General features: G+C 43.9%; 1 protein-coding gene across 1 annotated transcript in view; it reads left to right on the top strand.

Annotated features, from left to right (window-relative positions):
* Positions 1-9,316: 9,316 nt before the first annotated feature.
* LOC115157049 (transient receptor potential cation channel subfamily A member 1-like) overlaps positions 9,317-18,949 on the top strand; it is a 25,437-nt gene continuing 15,804 nt past the window's right edge. Inside the window, exons 1-6 of the mRNA XM_029704934.1 lie at positions 9,317-9,453; positions 9,657-9,847; positions 12,301-12,451; positions 12,625-12,800; positions 18,522-18,629; positions 18,784-18,892. Of these exons, the coding sequence (XP_029560794.1) occupies positions 9,773-9,847; positions 12,301-12,451; positions 12,625-12,800; positions 18,522-18,629; positions 18,784-18,892 (619 nt within the window). The 5' untranslated portion in view covers positions 9,317-9,453; positions 9,657-9,772. The remainder of the gene's footprint in view (positions 9,454-9,656; positions 9,848-12,300; positions 12,452-12,624; positions 12,801-18,521; positions 18,630-18,783; positions 18,893-18,949) is intronic.

Below are 18,949 nucleotides of genomic sequence, written 5' to 3'. Positions count from 1 at the left end.
GCCCCCTCAACTCCGCCGCCACCAGCCAATCACTGCAATAGCTCGTGGCTCGTGAGCATTCTGAGTTTGTGCTTGATGAGGGCTCGTAGGTCTAGAATGGGATGCAATGTCCCATACCTTTTTGTAACCAGAAATACCGTCTGTGCCAGCAGTCCTAGATCTTCAATACAGGAAACACACGGATTGCCTGCTTCTGGAGACGGGAGGATATTTCCTCCCTCAAAATGGGCGCTGAGGCCTCGGTAACAGTCGACATGATTACGCTGCAGAAACGTGGGGGACGCACAACAAATTGGAGCCTGTACTCTGACGTCACTGTTCGCATTATCCAGGGTTGCGAAACTGCGCATGCATGCCATTGGTCGGAGCAGACAGCGAGACTCCCGTGAAGTGCCATTTGAAGGGGCGGGATCCCACCTTGTGGACTGGGAGAGATTGGTTCTTCTTCCATTTCCGCCACTCTTGACAACTATATGTCTGAACATGGAGAAGGAACACTTGTCATCAAACTCACATGCGGGAGACAACACTTTTAACACCCGTGAACACTGTGGAACTCGGTTGAAAAAACTGTGTTTATGTTCCAACATTTGCCTTAAGCCCAGCCCACTCTGGGTATACGGGCTTCGGGGTAACACCCAGCCTGTTACCGGAACGCATCTTACCACCTACCCCGATTGGCCGTGTCACTTGGGGTACTGTAGTTGTAACAACAAGCCTCACTCGGTTTAGGCGGTAAGATGCGTTCCGGCTGGACTGCAGACATACAAAAAAATGGACCCAGGGGGAAAACTTTATCGTGGAGGTTACCCTATCGACCAGTCATAGGTACTGCCGACATAGTGCATTGTAACCTAGCTGGTAATGGGACAGACAGCTCTGAAAACAGACCCATTCTGTTGTAACAGATAGGGGCAATTTGTAATTGAATCTAATTCCCAGGAATGAAAAGGATTGAGCTGGAGACAGACAGCTAATTTGGGGGCTCATATGAACCACAGAGACTGTGTGTGGGATAATAGTGTGGTCGTGTCCAACCCTGCTCATTCCTTCGACTCCACTACCAACAACTAATCACCTATAGACCCCATAACCTGTATCACTAGACACCTCATAGGGACTAGTGAGCTACAGGCAATAATCAGCAATGAATACCAGTAATGAGCCACCTATGGGGGAGGGGCAACCCCTTGTGAACAGTGACCCAACTTGTCACTCTCACCCAGGGAGATTGATATACCCCCTGTGAACACCGTGAAACGCCAGGTAACAGAGGGGGCAGCGTTAAACATAGACAAGCTTCAAACATACGTTGGGCTTCCATGAGACTGTATAGCCTGCATGAAGCCTGGCACCTTTACGGGCACAGGGGGCTCTGGCAATGGCTGACGTAGTACGTTGTTTGCTAACGTGGGGGAACTGTTGTCACAGTAAAGTTATTGTGGAGGGGCACACTGATCACTCAGACGCGTGCCAATGCCCCTTGCTTCAGGGGTTACCCCAGCCAAGTGTTTGCGGGTTTGCTTTTTCATCGGAGGTGCACGCAAACCCTGTTTCCTTCACTCCCTTCAACTGCAGGAACTGAAAATAGGAATGGGGTTGCCATAACGCCGGGGGAAAGCTAGTAAATTTCACTCGTTGGAAGTTCAAGCATGCTAGCCGATGTTAGCCAGGAGGCTTTTTGCATAAGCTAGGCTAGCTAGGCTATTTGACCGCAGCATGGTCCGTTTAGAATAACCAAGCGACTGTACGCTACGTATACTAAACCAGAGAGCAACCCAAGAAACTCCTCTGTGGTGAGGCAGGGAAAGCAGCTAGTTATAGTAGCTTGCCTCGGCGATGTAGCCAACCTGGCTAGCACAATATGCAGCGTTAGTTTAGCTAGTACGGTCTCCAAAGTCGACGTAGTCCCTTCATCAACAAGTCTGGGAAGAGAGGCAAGCGGTGCTTGACCAAGGCAGTCACAGGCAGCTGGCGTGGGGCCCACCGAACCTGGCTACACTCTCTCTTTGAGTAGCCTCCCATAACCGGTGACAGAGCGCACAGGAGCCGTGTTGGGTGCGGGCAGCCACCGCATACCCCATGCCCACCGCATACCCCATGCCCACCGCATACCCCATGCCCGGGCAGACAAAATTTTCTCCGATCACCCAATCCATCTCCGCTTCTACACCTTGGACCCAGCCGAGGTGCCGGCAAGAACAGCTTCCTCAAGAATGTTACACGTCCTTCCAGGGAGTTTGTACGCAGTATGTGGCAATGCATACACAGATTGTTTCGAGCGAAGACCGCCTGCGAGTGCTCCAAGCTGAGACAAACTACACATAGATCTTGAGTATCTTTCAGAGAAATGCTATAACCTCATGACTGGGGGCAGGATCTTGACCCCGAACCCAGCTTAGCTATCATCATCTTGGTCGTTTTCTTAGCCACCTTACTCATTGCACCAGCAAATTGAAGAATAACTAATTGTTTGTGATGCTAAAACTTATGAGAACAAGTACAAATTTCAGCACACAACAACCAGGGGGTGAGTACGCTCTACCGCTATTGGACAGTTTAGTTGGTGCAATGTAAGACAGTCTCGTTTTCTAACATTTTATTTTAGTATCGAGAATCGATCCTGTTCACACCGAGGTGAAGCCTCATGCTTGCATGTCACTTATCTCAAATCATAGTGAGGCGCGGATTTCATTGGCCTTGTCAGGCGTGATTGTAGATCCTTCAACTGAAGTCGCGAGAGTGCGACTCCCCATAGTATGTCATACTGACGTTGACTGACTGAAAGGGAACTGTTGCTTCATGGGTGCTGTGTCATCTGAAGCGGATCCATTGTTCAGACCACCACCCAAGACATTTGATCTAATCCTAGAGGCCGACCCAAAGCAACGTCGCCGCAGAAGAATAGACGGAGCGGCCTCGCAAGGCTGCTGGCCCAGACGGCATACCTAGCTGCGTCCTCAGAGCATGAGCAGACCAGATGGCTGGTGTGTTTACGGACATATTCAATCGCTCCCTATCCCAGTCTGCTGTCCCCACATGCTTCAAGATGGCCACCATTGTTCCTGTATCCAAGGAGGCAAAGATAACTGAACTAAATTACTATTGTCCCGTAGCACTCACTTCTGTCATCATGAAGTGCTTTGAGAGACTAGTCAAGGATCATATCACCTCCACCTCAACTGCCACCCTAGACACCCCAATAGGTCCACAGACGATGCAATCGCCATCACACTGCACACTGCCCTATCCCATCTGGACAAGAGGAATAATTATGTAAGAATGCTGTTCATTGACTACAGCTCAGCGTTCAACACCATAGTACCCTCCAAGCTCATCATTAAGCTTGAGGCCTTGGGTCTCAACCCCGCCCTTTCTGACGGGCTGCCCCCAGGTGGTAAAGGTAGGAAACAACATCTCCACTTCGCTGATCCTCAACACTGGGGCCCCACAAGGGTACGCGCTCAGCGCCCTCCTGTACTCCCTGTTCACCCATGACTGCGTGGCCATGCATGCCTCCAACTCAATCATCAAGTTTGCAGACGACACAACAGTAGTGGGCTTGACTACCAACAATGACGAGACAGCCTACAGTGAGGAGGTGAGGGCTCTGGGAGTGTGGTGTCAGGAAAATAACCTCTCACTCAACGTCAACAAAACAAAGGAGATGATCAGAAACAGCAGAGGAGAGGAGAACTTCAGGAAACAGCAGAGGGAGCCCCCCCCCTTTCCCACATCGACGGGACAGCAGTGGAGATGGTGGAAAGTTTTAAGTCTCTCGGCGTACACATCACGGACAAACTGAAATGGTCTACCCACACAGACAGGCTGAAGAAATTTGGCTTGTCATCTAAAACCCTCACAAACTTTTACAGATGCACAATTGAGAGCATCCTGTCGGGCTGTGTCACCGCCTGTTACGGCAACTGCACCGCCCTGAACCGCAAGGCTGTCCAGAGGGTGGTGCGGTCTGCACAAAGCATCACTGGGGGCAAACTACCTGCCCTCCAGGACTCCTACAGAACCCAATGTCACAGGAAGGCCAAAAAGATCATCAAGGACAACAACCTCCCGAGCCACTGCCTGTTCACATCGCTACCATCCAGAAGGCGAGGTCAGTACAGGTACATCAAAGCTGGGACCGAGAGATTGAAAAACAGCTTCTATCTCAAGGCCATCAGAAAGTTAAACAGCCATCACTAACACAGAGAGGCTGCAGCCTACATACAGACTCTAATCATTGGCCACTTTAATAAATGGATCACTAGTCACTTTAAATAATGCCACTTTAATAATGTTTACATATCTTACATTACTCATCTCATACTGTATGTATACACTGTATTTTATACCATCTATTGCATCTTGCCTATGCCGCTCGGTCATCGCTCATCCATATATTTCTATGTACATATTCTTATTCCATCCCTTTAGATGTTTGTATTAGGTAGTTGTTGTGGAATTCTTAGATTACTTGTTAGATATTACTGCACTGTCGGAACTAGATTCACAAGCATTTCGCTACACTCGCATTAATATCTGCTAACCATGTGCATGTGACCAATAAAATTGAATTTAATTTGGCTTAGGGAAGAATGACCTGTCCATATTAACTTGCCAGCAACCTGCTACAGAGTCAAGATAATACTGGATGCCTATATCCAATTTGGTAATTTAAGAAAACATAAAACAAATAAAAACAAAACAAAGAAATAATCCACACCACGAACCCTCCCTGAACACTAGGGCCCTGCCAAGTGGCAAAGAGTACATCATGGGGGCTCCTGAACTTTAGGAATAAGCACAGAAAGGACCCTCTCCCCTTGGCTGGAGTTGGCAGAAGCAGATAGCATCTGGCTGCTCACCAAGAAATAGCCTACGGAATAAACCTCTAGCATGAGATATTTAGCTGCCACTGCTGATAATGGTCATCTCTGGCAGAAAAAGTAGTTATTTCTGCTGTATTATTATTCACTACACATTCCAAGCTACAAAGGAAAAGCCTGTTTTTGGGAGCAAGCTGGGGATTTACACTTGTACATGTTAGTCATTTAGCAGACGCTCTTATCCAGAGCGACTTACAGGAGCAATTAAGGTTAGATGCCTTGCTCAAGGATACATCAGTAGATATTTCACTTAGTCGACTCAGGGATTTGAACCAGCTACCTTTCGGTTACTTGTCGTACTCTCTGGGGACATTGGAATTTTTTATTATTTGCCAAATACTTTTGTTGAGGTTCTACAATTTAAAGCACAGATGCCATGATCCCATGCTTTCCGAATGCGCTGTATGTGGGGTTTTTTAAGATCATGTTTGCCCGAGATGGGGACATATATGACTTCATCATGGGTAAAATAAATGGCTGTATCAAAAGTGACCACAAGAGGGTGTAGGTTGCTCATTCATAGTATAAAAGATGTTCCACAAAAGCATACAGTATAAACTAATACTGTTTTCTGTAAGAACATTATTTTGCAATGACAAAGTTTGACATTGAATCCAGTGGACTACTACTAAAGAAATCAGTCAGTTATCCATTGAAACAGTATTGACTCTTGCATTGCACCAGTAAAATATTAAATGAGAGAAGAACATTTCTCTCAATTAAATAGGCCCTTACATTATTTTTTCATTAAATACTGTATGTTATTATTTCATACATTTAAAAGGAATATTTCATGACAGTTATGGCTAATAGCTCTATATGTGTTGGGACATTTTATAGCTCAACTGCAGTGCATTTGGAAAGTATTCAGACCACTTGACTTTTTCCACATTTTGTTACGTAACAGCCTTTTCTAAAATGGATTAAATTGTTTACACACAATCTACACACAATACGCCATAATGACAGAGCAAAAACTGGTTTTCAGACATTTTTGCAAATGTATTACAACATTTACATAAGTATTCAGACCCTTTACTCAGTACTTTGCTGAAGCACGTTTGGCACCGATTACAGCCTTGAGTCTTCTTGGGTATGACTCTACAAGCTTGGCGCACCTGTATTTGCAGAGTTTCTCACATTCTTGTGGAGTCTTTCCCTCCAGCCTGACTAGTCTCCCAGTCCCTGCAGCTGAAAAACATCCCCACAGCAAGATGCTGCCACCACCATGTTCCACTGTAGGGATGGTGCCAGGTTTCCTCCAGACGTGAAGCTTTGCATTCAGGCCAAAGAGTTCAATCTTAGTTTCATCAGACCAGAGAATCTTGTTTCTCATGGTCGGAGAGTTCCTTAGGTGACTTTTGGCAAACTCCAAACGGGCTGTCATGTGCCTTTTACTGAGGAGTGGCTTCCATCTGGCCGCTCTACAATAAAGGCCTGATTTAAGGCCTCATTTAAGAATGATGGAGGTCACTGTGTTCTTGGGGACCTTCAATGCTGCATAAATGTTTTGATACCCTTCCCCAGATCTGTGCCTCAACACAATCCTGGTCTCGGAGCTCTACGGACAATTCCTTCGACCTCATGGCTTGGTTTTTGCTCTGACATGCTCTGTGAACTGTGGGACCTTATATAGACAGGTGTGTGCCTTTCCAAATCATGTCCAATAAATTGAATTTACCACAGGTGGACTCCAATCAAGTTGTAGAAACATCTCAAGGATGATCGATGGAAACAAGATGCTCAATTTCTAGTCTCATAGCAAAGGGTCTGAATACTTATGTAAATAAGTTATTTCTGTTTTTTATTTTTAATAAATTTGCCAATATTTCTAAAACCTCTTTTCGCTTTGTCATTACATGGTATTGTTGGTAGATTGATGAGGAAAATGGTTTATTTAATCCATTTTAGAATAAGGCTGTAACGTAACAAAATGTGGAAAAAGTCAAGGTGTCTGAATACTTTCCGAATGCACTGTATATTGTAAATCAATCAAACATAGTAGCACAGTGCCGTCAGGAGGTATTCACACCGCTTTACTTTTTTTCACATTTAAATTGTGTTACAGCCTTAATAAAAAAAAACATTAAATTGAGATTTTGTGTCTACACACAGTACCCCATAATGTCCAAGTGGAATTTTGTTTGTAGACAATATTTTTAATTAATAAAAATGTAAAAGCTGAAATAAGTCAATAAGTATTCAACTCCTTTGTAAAGACAAGCCTAAATAAGTTCAGGAGTAAAAATGTGCTTAACAAAAATCGCATGATCATTTGCATGGACTCATTCCATGTTCAATAATAGTGGTTAACAAGATCTTTGAATGACTACCCCATCTTCGTACACCATAAGTACAAATATCTGTAAGGTCCCTCAATCTAGTAGTGAATTTCAAGCACAGATTCAAGCACAGAGACCAGGGAGGTTTTTCAATGCCTAACAAAGAGGGGCACCGATTGTAAAAATACAAAAATCATACACTGAATATCCCTTTGAGCATGGTGAAGTTATTAATTACACTTTAGATGGTGTATCAATACACCCAGTCACTCCAAAGATACAGTCTTCCTTCCTATCTCAGTTGCTGGAGAGGAAGGAAACCGCTCAGGGATTTCATCATGAGGCCAATGGTGATTTTAAAACAGTTGTGGAGTTTAATGGTTGTAATATGAGAAAGCTGAGGATGAATCAACAACCTTGTAGTTACTCTACAATACTAACCCAAATAACAGTGAAAGAAGGAAGCTTATACAGAATATAAATATTCCAAAACATGAAGCCTGTTTGCAACAATACTACAAGACATTTAAGTAATACTGCAAAAAATGTCACAAAGAAATACACTTTTTGTCCTGAATACAAAACCTTATGTTTGGGGCAAATCCAACACAACACACCACTGAGTACCACTTTTCATATTTTCAAGCATGGTGATGGCTGCATGATGTTATGGGTATGCTTGTCATCGGCAAGGACTAGGGAATTTTTTTCTGATAAAAAGAAACATAATACAGCTATAAGCACAGGCAAAATCCTAGTGGAAAACTTGGTTCAGTCTGCTTTCAAACCAACACTGGAAGACTAATTCTCCTTTCAGCAGGACAATAACCCAAAACTCTGGAGTTTCTTACCAAGAAGACATTGAATGCTCCTGAGTGGCCTAGTTACAGTTTTGACTTAAATAGGCTTGAAAATCTATGGCAAAACTTGAAAATGGCTGTCTAGCAATGATCAACAATCAGCTTGACAGAGCTTGAAGAATTGTAAAAAAAAAAGATGGGCAAATATTGTACAATCCCGGTGTAAAGCGCTTAGAGACTTACCCAAAAAGACTCACAGCTATAATCACTACCAAAGGTGCTTCTACAAAGTATTGACTCAGGGGTGTGACTACATATGTAAATTATATATTCTGTATTTCATTTTCATTTTCAATAAACTAGCAGAACATTCTAAAAACATGTTTTCACTTTGTCTTTATGGGGCTTTGTGTGTAGACGGGGTAGAAAATAAATCTATGTAATCCATGTTTTATTCAGGCTGTAGCACAACGAAATGTGGAATAAGTCAAGGGGAATTAATACTTTCTGAAGGCACTATACTTTAATTCAAAATACAACAATAAACCAGATGTTTATCAGATGATGGCAAGGGAGCATTATGAAATATAACACCATGTTTGCCCCTCTGTAATGCTAACCAAACAAATATTGACTCTGGTTCGCCTCAACAATGGAAGTCCCTATCTTTATTGAAAATATTCTTGAACATATAAATGGTTCATTGCCCAGGCTCCCACAGAGCATTGTTATCAACAGAAAACCTGAATGCCTTATGAAAGTCTGCTTATAAAACAATAGAATAAAAGAGCTGAACCTGATGCTTTAGCCAATAAATGACAAACGATTTGTGCATGCAGGAGGTGTATTTCTTTTAACAGAGGAGAGTAAGCATTGTGCATGTGGTATTTTACGCTAAATGTAAAGTTTTGGAACAACTACTATCACAGAGTTTAAAATGGCAAATTTAAGACAATGCATGCAAATTGAATATCAGCCATGACAGAAATAATGTAATTTCCTGGTTTTAATAATTGTTTATTGTAATGGGATGTTTTATAAGATGATTGTTAAATATCCTCAGCTGTATGTTACATATGAAACATAAGTGAGTAGGTCCATTCCGTTGTGGTCATTACATAGTTCAGAACAAAGAGAGAATTATTGATTTTAGTTTACTACAGGAAAATCATAGAACCATAGTGCAGTAATGAGCCTGTGAATCTCATAGGTTTACTCTAAACCACAAAGTTACCCCTCAGTTTCAGCTAATGTTGTTTTTCAGGAAGGACTATTTGTCCAATTAACTTGTCTGTTCTGTGGCAATGGACCCAATGCATTTACATTAGGATAATAAGCCTCTCCACTGTCAGTCCAAAGTCTGACCAACCAAGATGCAATGTAATTCGATCTGTTTGGCAAATGGCAAATCTCTATATAACCCCCCCTCTCTCTCTAACAACAGAAGACACTAGAAAGCTCATCTCACACCCAGAAAACATTAAGGTAAAATGATGTATTACATCTTACTGGTTAGACTCATTGGTTGACATTATAATATGTTACAGCCGGTTATGCGGCCTGCTGGATGTCTTTGTTTTCAATACTGTATGTTTTTTATGTACACTTAGTGCTTATACATTGACAGCTGTTTACTATAGATATTAATGTATGTTGAAATGTAACTTCTCTGCTCTTACCTATTGTAGAACATACTACTAATCTACACATTCGGTCACAAACCAAACGACATGAAACTTTCAAGTCCTTGTGGAAATGTCGACATGAACAGAAAAGCCTGACGAGCTCTTCAAAGACCGACCTGATGCAGGACAAGACCTACCACCAGTCTATGATTCATGGAGATCATGCTACAGAGATTTCTGCCAAAATATTTGAGGTAAGTCATGTGGAAAACAGATCTTGCAGATATTCAATTCCTTTTTTAATGTTATTATTGCATGTACAGTTTTTTACTTTTCAAACCTTACACATTATTAGTTGAGTATGAGAGCCATCCTCTGCAAATATGAAAAACTATTTTAATATGATTTTGTGATTAGTAAAAAATACATTGGTCTAAATCAAAACACATTGTATTTGTCACAAGCACCGAATACAACTGGTATAGAGTTTACCGTGATATTCTTGCTTACGAGTCCTCCCAATGATGGAGAGTTTCAAAATAATAATACATGTAAAAATAGCAACACAAGAGGAATAAAATCAAATACACAAAAATTGAGCTACAGTGGCTTCAGAAAGTATTTATACCCCTCGACTTATTCCCCAATTGTTGTGTTACAGCCTGAATTCAAAATGGTTAAAATATATTTTCTTTCTCACTCATCTACACATAATACCCCATAATGACAAAATGAAAACATGTTTTTAGATTTTTTTGCAAATTTATTGAAAGTGAAATACAGAAATATTGCATTTACATAAGTATTGACACCCCTGAGTCAATACTTTGTAGAAGCACCTTTGGCAGCGATTACAGCTGTGAGTCTTTCTGGGTAAGTCTCTAAGAGCTTTCCACACCGGGATTGTGCAAGATTTGCCCATTATTCTTTTCAAAATTCTTCAAGCTCTGTCAAATTGTTTGTTGATCATTGCTAGACAGCCATTTTCAGGTCTTGCCATAGATTTTCAAGCCGTTTTAAGTCTAAACTGTGGCTTGGCCACTCAGGAACAGTCACTGTCTTCTTGGTAAGAGACTCTAGTGTAGACTTGGCCTTGTGTTTTAGGTTATTGTCCTGCTCAAAGGTTAATTCATTAAAAAAAAATGTATGTCTTGTCTTATCATCAGGTGAATGATAATAGCAAGTACAAGTAATCAACATTTGAAAATGAATAGATTTGGTAGACAGTTTTATTATATTGACCTCCCCACAGTTTATTGGAAGAGGAAATCTTAGCTCTAGCATAGTCTATTAGCTAGAAAGGTATCTTGGCGGCGTAGAGAAAATGTTGCTGTTGTAAAGCAAATTTTCTTAAATTCTACACATTTTTCCATTGAGCTGAGAGAATTTTGCAGTTTTGAAGCCAATTTCCAGCAATTGTACATGTTTTGGCATGGCTAATGTTGTCTTCCTCTGCTCAAACGTTAAAATAAAATGTATGGGCATGTGCCCTGGATGCCCATACATAGTTTAAAAAAAATGTAACTGTAACTTGGCCGCTCAGGAACAGTCACTGTGTTCTTGGTAAGCAACTCCAGTGTAGATTTGGCCTTGTGTTTTTGGTTATTGTCCTGCTCAAAGGTGAATTCATCTCCCAGTGTCTGGTGGAAAGCAGACTGAACCAGGTTTTCCTCTAGGATTTTGCCTGTGCTTAGCTCCATCCCGTTTCTTTTAATCTTGAAAAACTCCCCAGTACTTAACAATTAGAAGCATACACATAACATGATGCAGCCACCACTACAACTTGAAAATATAGAGAGTGGTACTCAGTAATGTGTTGTATTGCATTTGCACCAAACATAACACTGTATTCAGGACAAAAATGTATAATTGCTTTGACACATTTTTTGACACACTTTAGTGCCTTTTTGCAAACAGGATTCATGTTTGGCAAATGTTTACTCATGAACTTATTTAGGCTTGCCATAACAAAGTGGTTGAATACATTTCAGCTTTTCATTTTTAATTAGTTTGTAAAAAATGTGAAAAACATAAGTCCGCTTTGACATTATGGGGTATTGTGTGTAGGCCAGTGACAAAAAAAATCTCAATGAAGGCAGGTAAAGTGACTGGGCATCAGAATAGATAATAATAAGTAAAATAAAGAACTGAGTAGCAGCAGCAAATAATGAGTGTAAAAGTGTGTGTGTATGTGTGCTTGTGTGTGTAATGGGTATGTATGTGTGTTTGCGTGGTGTCGATATGCGTGTGTGTGTTATGTGTGTGTGTGCCTATGTAGTGTATGTGAATGTATGAGAGTTAAGTGTTGGAGTGTCAATGTAGGGTGTATATGGTGTGTATACATGTAATAGTCCAGTGAGGGTGCGTAGGGTCGGTGCAAATAGTTTGAGTACCATTAATTTACTATTTAGCAGTCTGGCTATTTAACAGTCTTATGGCTTGGGGGTAGAAGCTTTATCAGAGCCTGTAGGTCCGAGAGCTGATGCTCCGGTACCATGTGCCGGACGGTAGCAGAGTGAACAGTCTATGACTTGGGTGGCTGGAGTCTTTGGCAATTTTTTCTCTGGTTTCAGTTAAGATGTATTACTTAACTGTCAACTGAACAGTAACAGAATCCAGTGTGTACAATAGTCTTTTGAACAGATGTGTTACTGTAAACCAGATCATAATACAGGATTGATATGGTCTTTCCACACTATGATAATAGTGGGCTCTGCAAGGTGACTCTGTAGCGTTGGGTAAGCACTCAGCCCTGCTGGGAGTCCGTGACCAAGCCAATGCCAGCCCTCTGCATTACGCCACATCACACGGGCACATCAGCACCATACAGCTCATTGTGCAGTTGACTGGTCCAGATGGTAAGACGTATTTACTTAGGTATTTATTTACTGTATGCAGTGGTATATATCTTCCTTGAAACATTATTATTGTTTGCCATTTTATATTGTCACCAAAATCGTATTTATGATATTGATGTATATATTTAAATGTATTGAGAAAAGCAAAATCTCTATCTGTGACCTTTGTGAAGAACTGAATGCCAGTGATGAGGAGGGCAACACTCCATTGCATTGGGCTGTGAAGGGGACCCAGAGAGAGAGCTGTGCTTGCCTGCTGGACCTGGGGGCAGACTCGAACATCCTCAACCTCCGCCTCATGTCTCCCCTACACCTGGCTGTCAGCCTCGGACACAACCCTCTCGTTGAGGTCCGTCCTCTACCTGACCCCATTCAGCTCTACTCTAGTATAGGGGTTTTCACATGTTTCTTGCTCAAGGACCCCCGCCCCATCAAAGGTTAACAAACAAAAAAAGTAACGTCTTGTCTTATCATCAGGTGAATGATAATAGCAAGTACAAGAAATCAACATTTGAAATGTAATAGATTTGGTGGACAGTTTCATTATATAGACCTACCAACAGTTCATTGGAAGAGGAAGTGTACACTCTAACATAGTCTATTAGCTAGAAAAGTATCTTGGCGGCGTAGAGAAAATGTTGCTGTTGTAAAGCAAGTATTCTGTCATTTTTCCATTGAGCTGAGAGAGTTCTAAAGTTTTGAAGTTCATTTCCAGCAATTGTACATATTTTGTCATGGAGCTGAGAGCCAATTTTGCAGTTTTCAAGCTAATTTCCTGCAATTCTATGCATTTTGCAGTTGTAATGCTCTGTTTCTCTGCTCAAACATTTTAATAATATCAATGGGCATGTGCCCTGAATGTCCATATTCTAGAATTTACCACAATCATTTTCTATACAGAAAAAAACTGTAAATAGCTCCAATGACTGTAATTTCCTCCATCTAAGTATAGACATTTTAGCAATGAAGTTATTTATCTACTTCCCCAGAGTCGGATAAACAGGAACAGCTAGCATGGTAATTGTTCCTGTAGACTTCGAGTCATTGTGCTAACGCTAGCGAGCTTTGGCCCGTGAAACTACCTCTAACTTCATACTGCATGCAGACATAATAATGGTATCCATGATGGTATTCTGTTGCAACTAGAGGTTTTCACTGATCCACCTGTGGCCTGGGGGTCGGCAGGGCCTTAAGTCCTATGGGGCTCCGCTCCCCTCATAGAACTGGAGTTACAACCCTGGTAACTATATCGTGGAGCTCCACCCCATAGGGGAGCTCTGCTCCTAGTGGTTTAAGGCCGAGCGAAACGCTTCAAAATGTACTCCCTGCCGAGCCTAACACATCCCACTTAATGAAAAGGTCAGGCTCAGCAATGGCTGCAACCAAATCCTGCAGTACTGTAACACACTGTCACAATATACTACGTGCTCGGTCCAATCCGCCCTATTCAGTCTAGAGGCATCGCCAATGACTAGTAGGCAGATAAAACAGAATATGAGCCATACTAATCTATACAACCAGATAGATTATACTTCAATATTCTGTCAATATTAAAATATTGGTCTAATAGTACTGTAATACCAGTTACAGAAGCTATATCCCTCATCCTTCCACCCAAACACAGTCATAGACATGTGGGCAGGTTAGAATACATGACTCTAATGGACCACACCCCACCCTGTAGTCATTCTAAAAAGAAAAAGCGGACCTGATGGGACCCTGTCCACTGGTCCTGCATTTCTCCCCTTAGTTCTAGTCCTCCCATCAGCAATGCTGAGTACAGGCTGAACCAATTTGGAAGACATACTCACTGATTCCTCAGCGTAACCCGCAACACTCAATCCATAGGCCAAAGCCAATGATTCATGGGCAGTTAACAGAATATTGGTCATACTAATCTGGCTCAGCAGATAGATGATACCTCAATATTCTATTAAAATTTGTGACCGGTCCAATAGTAAAGTAATACTAGTTACAGTACTATTTCCCTCATCACTCCGCCCAACACTCTGAGAGCAGGAGAGCGCGAATCTGTGGTGCACTCAGTAGGAAGGACCTGTATTTCTCTATGGCCCAGGGCCGCCGCTGTCCCCCGATATTGAAGTGGTGGCACAGCCCAGGGTGGGCCCCCCTTGAAGGGGGAGGAAATATTAGCATGTTCTGTGAGAAACGGGAGCGACGACACATTGGTTATACTCGCAACCTTGTGGTTCCAGCCCTCTGAAAACGCAGCACGGGTCTGAACTGCACTAACCGAGGCGCTTGCCTGAGTTAGTGCGCCATCTCCCAACAGCGATTGCGTCATCGTCCCAACATGGGGTTGTGTACGCAGGCTGTTCTTTAAACCCTGAGCCACATTACTCCTAGGAGTCTGTGGTGTTGGGTTTTTATGAGGTATAGCATGGCGGCTCATCAAGAGCGTCCGCTTTGCTGCCCTCATGTCATTCCCACTCACATCGTCCTCATGTGTGTGCTCAGCTACACACCCGTGGTGGGCTGGGCTACACTCAGAGTGGTGAGAGGGAGAGAGAGGGAACCTGAACGGTCTCGGATTTGTTATGGAAAAGAGGTTCTCTTGTGACAAAGTCAACTGGAACACATTCCTTTAGTCAACAAACAACACGTTGGCTCCTCCATCCATCCCTTTGCAAGGGTGGGAACAGTGGGCGCCGCTGCACAAGGCGCTGCGCTCTCTCCCGTCCTCTCCCCCTCGCCCCGTCATGGTCGCCGTCTCTTCTGGCCGCCCCTAGGGTGTCGCCAGGGTGACGTCACGACCACCTCTCTCGCTGGTGGAGTGGACCCCGGTCTACTAGAGACGGTGAAGCTGGGAGGCTCTCTGGAAGATGCTCTAGCCCCTCCTGCTAAAGGCAGTTGCCTAGATAGCTGCATCCTCCCCTCCTCCAGCTTCCCAAAACGCTCCGTCGCATCTTTGACGGCGGCTCCAAAGAGACCACTGTCAGAGATGTGTGGCTTTATAGGTCTCCTTATTAGCCATCAAAGACAGCCAGAGGTGTCGATCCGCAATCACCGAAGTGGCCATGGACCTCCCCACTCACACAGCCGACGCCTGTGTGAGATGGAGTATGGCGCCGGAAATCCTCGACACCGCCTCTATCTCCTCTCCCGACAGCTCAGTCCTACCCGTGGTGAGACGGGAAGAGAGGCTGCTAGGAGAGCAATATTATTTGCTGCTGCTACAGCCTGGACACCCAAAGCAAAGGACTTCTCTATCAGCTGAGCTGTAAGCCTGTCCTTGGTCGTAGGTAGAGTGGGTTTTCTGGAAGACGGCCAGGAGCTCAAACCCGGGACAAGGTATGCAGCCAAGGCATCCGCGAGCCTGGGGATCTCCTGGGGCCGTCTGTCGTCCACTCTGCTGAATGGGGTGTACGCCTTTGCGTACACCCCATTCACCCTCCACATTCACCCTCCACATACTTACTGAGCGAGGGCATGGCTGGTGCCAACGGCAGAGCCGCCCTTCTTGGTCTAGAGTATGGGTCGTCCACCATCATATCCACTTCCGGGTTGGAGGGAATGGGGGGCTGCGTGATATACAGCCGGCTCGCAGCCTGCTCAATGAGCCCTGGAAAATCAGAGGCCAGAGAGGCCGTTGCGTAGGAGGGGGCTGCTGAGAACTCAGAGCCTGTCTCTTCCTCGTCCAAGGATGTGAAAAACCTCTCACTCTCCATAGGGAGGGGGGTTTTTCAACCTCAGTCAGTGGAGTGGAATGTTTCGGAGAAAGATCCACAAACTTCCCAATATCCTTGTCTTCTCTAGAAGCGGCATTGTCATATGACGCCTCAGAACCTGAGCTAGCACAGACATGGCGTCTTCTAGAGGGATATCCTCCCTGAAAAATGCCCACCGCTGCTTCCTCGCCTTTAATGAAAGGAGGGCGCAGCTAGGGCATTCCGGGGGATCTGTGAGGCCGCCCCTAGCGTGCTGTGATCCTAAGCACACGAAACATAGGTCGTGTGAGTCCATGCCATGGTGGAGCAGCGACACTGAGCTCTTAAAAGAGCTTTTGGATTGGGTGGAAAAAACGTGCTCAATTTATAAGGACGACGTTGAGACTTGGAGAACGAGGGCGGGTTCGTCCTGAGACTTATCTTCTCTCTTCTCTACTTGGCCAGTCAGTCCAGTCCAGTCGCTGAAGATAATGGGAGGCTGATTGAGGGGAAACATCCCCTTCTATAGGGACACCTGTACTCCCATTGGCTGCAGGTGTGTGCATATTTTTCTCTCAGGCTATTCGCTGCCTAGGCAGCGGGGTAAGCCACTAGGAGCAGAGCTCCCCTATGGGGCGGAGCTCCACGATATAGAACCAGGCTATGGCAGCTATTAGTTTGCTATAGCGCGAGTCGGCTTGGTTGGTTGGGGTCTCTCGTCTCTCTCTCGCAAAACGTGCACCCAGGACTAAATTTGATAATCCCTGTTCTAATACACCTCAATTATACTTCAACACTTCTAGCTAGTGCACCTCCATGTACTATTATTCATTCAGTCTAATAACATAAACTCAGCAAAAAAAGAAACGTCCTCACTGTCAACTGCATTTATTTTCAGCAAACTTAACATGCGTAAATATTTGAATGAACATAACAAGATTCAACAACTGAGACATAAACTGAACAAGTTCCACAGACATGTGACTAACATAAATGGAATAATGTCCCTGAACAAAGGGGGGGGGTCAAAATCCAAAGTAACAGTCAGTATCTGGTACGCCAGTGCATCTCCTCCTCATGGACTGCACCAGATTTGCCAGTTCTTGCTGAGAGATGTTACCCCACTTTTTCACCAAGGCACCTGCAATATCCCGGACATTTCTGGGGGGAATGGCCCTAGCCCTCACTCTCCGATACGACAGGTCCCAGACGTGCTCAATGGGATTGAGATCCGGGCTCTTCGCTGGCCATGGCAGAAAAATGACATTCCTGTCTTGCAGGAAATCACGCACAGAACGAGCAGTATGGCTGGTGGCATTGTCATACTGGAGGGTCATGTCAGGGTGAGCCTGCAGGAAGGGTACCACATGAGGGAGGAGGATGTCTTCTTTATAACGCACAGTGTTGAGATTGCCTGCAATGACAACAAGCTCAGTCCGATGACGCTGTGACACACCGCTCCAGACCATGACAGACCCTCCACCTCCAAATCGATCCCGTTCCAGAGTACAGACCTCGGTGTAACGCTCATTCCTTCGACGATAAACACGAATCCGACCATTACCCCTGGTGAGACAAAACTGCGATTCGTCAGTGAAGAGCACTTTTTGCCGGTCCAGCGACGGTGGGTTTGTGCCCATAGTCAACATTGTTGCCGGTGATGTCTGGTGAGGACCTGCCTTACAACAGGCCTACAAGCCCTCAGCCCAGCCTCTCTCAGCCTATTGCGGACAGTCTGAGCACTGATGGAGGGATTGTGCGTTCCTGGTGTGACTCGGGCAGTTGTTGTTGCCATCCTGTACCTGTCCCGCAGGTGTGATGTTCGGATGTGCCGATCCTGTGCAGGTGTTGTTACACGTGGTCTGCCACTGCGAGGACAGTCAGCTGTCCTTCCTGTCTCCCTGTAGCGCTGTCTTAGGCATCTCACAGTATGGACATTGCAATTTATTGCCCTGGCACATCTGCAGTCCTCATGCCTCCTTGCAGCATGCCTAAGGCACGTTCACGCAGATGAGCAGGGACCCTGGGCATCTTTTTTTGTGTGTTTTTCAGAGTCAGTAGAAAGGCCTCTTTAGTGTCCTAAGTTTTCATAACTGTGACCTTAATTGCATACCGTCTGTAAGCTGTTAGTGTCTTAACGACCGTTCCACAGGTGCATGTTCAATAACTGTTTATGGTTCAATGAACAAGCATGGGAAACACTTTACAATGTGTGTGAATCTGTGAAGTTATTTGGATTTTTTACAAATTTTCGTTGAAAGACCGGGTCCTGAAAAAGGGCTGTTTCTTTTTTTTTGCTGAGTTTATATTATATGATATACTACGATATTATACGATGATATAATAAGATATGATATCATTCAGTATGATATGATATTATAAATAATGATGTTTTTCCACAGCTGTTACTGTCTCACAGCAACACAGATGCCAACCTGATGGGAGACCAGGGGAACACACCTGTAATGTTGGCCTGCTCGGTTGATAACCATGAAGCTGTTCGTCTACTTGTGTGTGAATATTAATTATACGGCCGCTGTATAAATGTCAAATTGTGTGTTCTTGTATGTTTGAATAAGGAGACGTGTGTGATTCATTGATCATTAGTGATGTCCTATGAGGTTTTTGTAATGTAACTACATTAATTTCATCTGCTGTTCTCAGTTTAAATATGGAGCCAGACTATGTCAACAGAACAAGCCGGGGCATTATCCCATTCACGCAGCAGCGTTTGCAGGGGCTAAAAAATCAATGCTGGTGGTTCTTCAGAAAGGTAAGTAAATAAGAAACATTTGCTTTCCTATTACAGTAATCAAATACTCATTTTGGT

Source organism: Salmo trutta, chromosome 21 (genome assembly GCF_901001165.1).
Source record: "Salmo trutta chromosome 21, fSalTru1.1, whole genome shotgun sequence".
Lineage (NCBI taxonomy): Eukaryota > Metazoa > Chordata > Actinopteri > Salmoniformes > Salmonidae > Salmo > Salmo trutta.
This window is presented reverse-complemented; position numbering and strand designations above follow the sequence as displayed.